The 6,467-nt window shown below is 43.8% G+C and overlaps 1 protein-coding gene across 1 annotated transcript in view; it reads right to left on the bottom strand.

The window, feature by feature from the left end:
- Positions 1-217: 217 nt before the first annotated feature.
- PARVA (parvin alpha) overlaps positions 218-6,467 on the bottom strand; it is a 145,773-nt gene continuing 139,523 nt past the window's right edge. Inside the window, exon 14 of the mRNA XM_039863455.1 lies at positions 218-2,194. Within this exon, the coding sequence (XP_039719389.1) occupies positions 2,118-2,194 (77 nt within the window). The 3' untranslated portion in view covers positions 218-2,117. The remainder of the gene's footprint in view (positions 2,195-6,467) is intronic.

The following is a 6,467-nucleotide window of genomic DNA, read 5'->3' as shown; positions in this document are numbered from 1 at the left end:
AAACCAGGCCCAGTCCCTGGGATTCTGGACTGAGGCTAAGACTTCAGAATTGAAACACTGTTTTCTGATAAACTAGACCTGTCATTAAAAAATCTTCCAAGTGTCCCAATGTGTTTTCATACTATGTATATAAAGCACAAAAAGGAGTGATCTTAAGAGTACTTGTTAGACTGTACATTTGCAGCTTGAATATAAGAAAAAAGACAAAACGAGAAAATTCGTACAGCAAAGCATGTTTAAATGAATGCATTCTTATTTCATCCTGCTTTAGTATTGCTCAGGGAGATAAAGCAATGACTTGTCTTGATTTGCCATCAAGAATATAAAAGAGATCAAACTAATATTACACTAGTGTTTCCTAATGAGAAACATATTTCATTAATTACATAAAAAATAACCATATCCTTTTACATAAATTGACATCAGAGAATACATTGGCTCTATATCGTAAATGCTCATCACACTGGGTAACAATTCTTTCTTAGAGCAAAATATCCAAAGAAATACTTAGTATCTAAATCTCCTGGGTTCCAAGATAGACCATAGAGTAAGAAATGTTTAGGAGATAGAAAGAAATGTTTTGGACAATATGGGAGGCCTAACAGGGATCGATATGAATTCGTCAGACTAGAGAGGGGCTTTGTGCAATGGCCCTAAATCAGTGACAAACTAACAAAATATGCCAGGCTGTGTCTATCTGGCATATTTGAGACGATTCTATAAGGATCTATCAGTAAACGTTATTAATTATCCCAAGGCCTTGGTTAATTTACAGACTGTAAACCCCATAAGCCCCATCACTCTGAGGGTGTTCCATTATATGTTAAGTGTGTAAATATTTTCCCCATGCTTCTTGTCCCCCTAGGAGCCCCCACTTTAGCCCCTTTCCTATTCCTACAGGACCTGGAAGCCTGGGACAATAGAGCCTTGTATTTCAAAGTTGGGTTCACAGAGAGGGGATTCAAGTCACCACAAGCCCGCAAGTAGCCCACGCAAGGAAACCGCTGCTTGGCTTGGGTCTGAACAATTTAAGTTTTTCCTCGCCTGAATTAGTCGGTAACTGCGTGTGGGCAGACCTAGCCAGAAACAATCTAAATGATCAATTACAAGGTAAAAAGGAGTTCCTTTCTTTAAAATTCAAGGGTCCCTGCTGAAGAGCCCTACTTCCTAAGCTATGCTCACGTGGGCCTACGCCCACCTCTCTATGGTGCTGTAGTGTATTGTACATTTGCCTAATGATAATGAATTGAGTACTTATTTTGCAGGAAAATATAGGGCACTTCCATTACATGCAATCAAGCAAAAAGGCTGTAAAATGTGCCACTCCATTAATTTTAAACAGAATCCTTCCCAAGTGTCACCCTGAAACCAGAGTATAGGGTTATTACAAATCTGAAGGAATTAAGAGTAATTTTCATTTGTACAAAGGAGCTGAGGGACATGACTCCTGTCACATATACGCTATTAATTGGGTTAAATTTGATTTGCCAATTTTAGTGTGAATCACTAAGCCTTGACCTGGCCTGGCTGGTGGTGGGGTTAGTGGGTTTGTCTTCTTTGTGGGTGCATGTGCACATATACAACTATAAGACATGCAAAGAATGTGATGTAATTGGCTACTTATTAACAAAATATGTCGTTCAAAGAGGAAAATGCCAACTTCTGGCAAGTCACTTAACCTCTCTGGGCCTCAGTTTCCTCATCTATAAAAAGGGCATTATAATACCTGTTTCAGAGGGAGTTGTGAGGACTAATGAGTTTGAGTACATCATAGCACTTAGTGTGGTATCTGGAAGATAGTTTGCACCCGTTAAATGGTAACTATTATCTTTATTTTCATTTTCTGTGGGGGTCTCTTGGGCCTAAGCTGGTTCCCAAACCACAGTGAGGGAAATCTGGACCCAGCACCAGGATGAGAACGACTTTGCTAGGCCACTGCTGGGTCATGACGTTCCGTGGGTCCAGGAGGTGTGGGCCAGCCCACTGAGTTACTGATCATTTCCTTCTTAATTCGGTTCCCACTGTCTCTGGGTTGTAGTTGAACTCGTAGGAGAGCACAGAGCAGGAGACAGAAATAAGCAGGTTAAGGAGGTTTGGAGGACAGTCCAGTCTGCCCCTCATTCCACGTTCCGGTACTTGGTAAAGAGGTTGTACAACACTCGCAGTGTGGATTTCAGGTCACAGTTGACGATGTCTATATAAAAACAAACAAACAAAAAAACACAATGCTTCAAGTGGGGGCACATGGCCCAAAGTTGGCATCCGTTGTCCTTTTCTATCCTCCACCCACCTGTGTGTCCATCATGCTCCTGGGGTGGGTGACTACCCCTCACCCACAGGACATCATTTGGTGCTCTGGAAGAGCTCCCTGTCCTGCTGGAAGACAGGAGCATCCCCCAAGAGACGACCAAGGCAGAGTGTTGAAGGATGGGCGCTGAAGTGTGCAGTGAGAATTTGGAGCAGGGGGATAGTGAAGGGCAGAGGTGCTGGGGTGTGGGTCTCACCTCTCAATAAAATAAAGCAGGCTCCAGAGCATGCAGCCTTTGCCCTGGAAACAGAATCTCAAGGCAAGAGGGGTGCTGACCCTGACCCCCCAAGTCTCACCAGTCCATGGGGCCCCTCCACCACAGAGGTGGCCATGAGTGGTTGGAAGGAGGGAAAGATCTGAGGCTACAGTGGGGTAGGGATAGTGATTTAGGACTAAGCTGCCTCTCTCATAGGAAGGGAGGATCTCTAAAGGGCACAGACGTCCACCTGACAGAGTACTCAGTAAACGTACATCCTCAGGAGGCAGCTTCAGATTAAGGACAGCAAGGAAGCTGGATTTAAGGCTGGGAATTGGACTGTAATTTCAGGAGTTTACTGTGCATTGCCAAGCGTTTATACAACCATTTCCTCCGTTCCCTCCCTCCCTTTTATTTAGTGGTCATCTTGGCTGCCCCTCTAACCCTCTGCCAGCCCCTCCGCCTTCTCTTTCCCCCACCAAGGCCCCCTCTCTGCTCTTGTCCTTCTGTACTCATTCCTTTGGAGGGCCTCACAAGAACCAGAGTACAGAAAACTAAAAAAGGAACTCTTCCTACTATTTAGGAATGCATACTAAGGTAATAAAATTATAAGAAAAAGCAAAATAAATAAATAAATAAAAGCCTGCTGACTATATAAGTCAGCAGAGTGGTTATCTTTAGGGAAGAGATAAAGAATTATGTTTAAAAAAAAAAAAAAAGTTGAAGGGAGCTCTCAGGAGCTGAGGCGACTCTTCCCTGAGCAGGATGGTGGTTGCACTGTGGATCACTGGGTACCATTTCACTAACCTGCACACTGCACATTTATATTTTATGTACCTTTCTGTAGATGTGATATTTTTCACAATAAAAATGAAAAAATGTTATTTAAAAAACACCTAACTATGCAGGAGGTCAGATAAGGTAAATGATGTAAAAGAAAATAATAAACGGGATTCAAGGCAGAAGAGATCAGGCGGAGCTGCTGAGAAAGGCGGGCTGGGGGAGATACCGGGACTCCAGCAAGGCCCTGGTGCAAGGAATAGGTATCCTTCAAGACCACGCAGAGTGGAAGCCAGTGGCTTCATCAGGCTGGGCTGTGGCTCCCAGGCCTTAACCTAGAGACATTTGCAGCTTTGGCTGCCACAGCCAGGTACATGCAGGCCCCACTAAGTTGAGCACCCATCGGGCTATAGACTGAAGGCTCAGGGCTGGGGAACCTCCTTAGGGCTTCCCCCCACCCCTGGGCCGCCTCCTATATGCCCCTCCCTGGCCTTATCCCAGTTGCAGACGGACTCTGTTCCACCCCAGCTGGGCTCGGATTCTGTTCCAAGCTCTCCTACTGGTAGACCAGGGACCATCTGAAAGGTCTGGAGCTTAGCTTCCCCTTCTGCTCTCATGTTGGTTCATGCATATATCTGACCCTCCACCTGGGGTCCTGCCCATGGCTGAGCCCTTCTACCCTGCCCTGCTCATGCTGAATCACTCCTGTGCCCCGAGGGCTGATTCCTGTCCTCTCCTGACTGCTTGATGTTGAGTGTTTCTTAAACTCCACTCAAGTCAAAGATTAGGAAGTTACTCCAGGTAGAAACTTCTAGAAAGGCAGAAAGGAGAAAAAGTGAGCTCACCAAGGGAGTGTAAAGGAGAAGGCAGGGTGGCACTGGAACCACAGGAACAGACTCCCTAACTGGGCTCCCTAAAGCCTCTTGCCCTCTCCATTCTGCCCACTGTAGATGGACTTTTCAGCCTCTGGGTATGGTTGTGTTTCCAGGGGACTTCAAGGTACAACAGAGCTTTGAGTGTCAAATGGCATAGCAGAGAATGCGTTTTCCTGAACTTAAAACCATTTTGCCATGAAAAATGCCTCTACCGTAGCCAATTTGATTTTGAAACGCCTTCAAAGAATTACCCACATTGGCACCTTTTATAAAGTCTATAGCTATTACTGCTGACTCTCCTCCCCTTCCAGAAAGAAGCACAGAAACCAGAGAGAGTGCTGGAGTATACTTTTCACAAAGTACAATTTCACAAAATACCATTTCAGTTCTCCTTTACGTGCTAGAAATCTTCAGCATGGGCATGATGCCCAGGGTAATAACGAATAAAACAGATGTTTTTCCATTGACATTGGTCAGGATGTTTCATATTAAGCAGTTCAATAATTGCACAAGAAATATTATCTATATCCCAAACTATCCCTATAGGTGAATCGATACTGGGAAAACTGTCCTGAGGGAAATGATGTCTGAAAACTGAAGTATAAGGAGTACTTCCAATCTGTAACTAGAAAGCTTCATATTAAGCAGCTCAAGAAAATAAGCAGAAATGCTGGCCAGAACTCTCCTACTATGTCTCTTCTCCCCAGCAGCAGGGTGCTTATCATCTGGCCGCAGGATATTCAGAGTCCATTCCTAATGGCTTTAGGATGCTAGAGTGGCCTTGCCAGGGACAGAGCCCTGAGAGGGACACCAACCTTGCTAGAGGTCCTCCTCTAGCAGTGACTAGGCACTTAGAATAAGGGGTGGCTTTTGTTGGCTAGGGCTGATAATTATTGAGTTCTGGGATGAGGCATGAGACAGGGACCCAACCAACATCTACACAATCCACTTCTCTCGTCTGAGTTACCTGCTTTCTCCTCCAACTTTTATAAGTAAAGGCATTCCCACAACATACTGTCATTAACCCTTTCCTTTACAGCTTTCCTGTTGTTCCATACTTTCTCAGCATGTTGGCTTCCAACAAGTGGAAGACTTCCCATTATATAATCACAGTCCTGATCTTTCCCCCACCCCCAGTTCTGCCTGGTCCATGCCTAGGTGTCAGCCTCAAGGTTTTCAAAGCTGACATCCTTATGTCTCTCCCCAAGCTTAATTTCCCTCCTGGGCTCCCCAGTGCTGCTGATGGTGTCCTACATCTAAACATCCGTTCTTCACACTGCCTTCCAAATGATCTCAATGGAACAGACCTCTGAACATGCCACGCACCTGCTTAAGAATGTTCCATGACTCCCACTGCCTACAGAAAAAAGTCCAAACTTTCTGCCTTGGCTTTAAGTCCCTCTAGGGCCTAACATCGGCTTGCTTTATCCTCATCAACCATTACTCAATTCATACTCTTAATATTTCAGCCAAATAGGTAACTGCTTACATTAATTATTAGATGTCAGGCATCATATCTAATTCTGTAATGTGCATGTCTCCAGGAGTTCCATTTTTATAGACATGAACAATAGGCTCAGGAAGGGTAAGCTGCCCAAGGTCACGCAGCTGGTGGGGTAGGGACTAGACCTAGGGCTGTATCACATGCTCTTTCTGAGTCCCTCTCCATTCCCCAGTGAGGACTCTTACTCTCACCACTATCCTGTTGCAGAAGCCTGCACCTTTATGCTTTAAAAATTTTTTTCAGTTACAGTTCACATACAATATGTTAGTTTCAGGAATACAACATAGTGATTAGACATTTATATAATTTCTGAAGTGACCACCCTGATACTTCTAGGACCCATTTGACATGATGCATTGTTATTACAATGTTATTGACTATATTCTCTATGCTGTACTTTACATCTTCGTACTGTATTATAACTGCCAATTTGTACTTAATCTCTTCACCTTTTTTCACCTAACTCCCTTCCCATCTAGCAACCATCAATTTGTTCTCTGTATGAGTTTCTGTTAATTTGCTTTTTTAGATTCCACATATAAGTGAAATCATCTGGTATTTGTCTTTCTCTGACTTAATTTCACTTAGCATAACATCCTCTAGCTCCATTCACGGTTTCACAAATGGCAAGATTTCATTCTTTTTATGGCTGAGAAATATTCCACTGTATATATGTACCACCTCTTCTCTATCCATTAGTTTATCAAAAGACCCTTGGTTGCTCCTTTGGCTATTGTAAATAATGTTGCAATGAACATAAAGGTGCACATATCTTTTCAAATTAGCATTTTTGATTTCTTTGAA

This window comes from Pteropus medius, unplaced genomic scaffold, assembly GCF_902729225.1.
Source record: "Pteropus medius unplaced genomic scaffold, Ma_sr-lr_union100, whole genome shotgun sequence".
In the NCBI taxonomy this organism is placed as follows: Eukaryota; Metazoa; Chordata; class Mammalia; order Chiroptera; family Pteropodidae; genus Pteropus; species Pteropus medius.
This window is presented reverse-complemented; position numbering and strand designations above follow the sequence as displayed.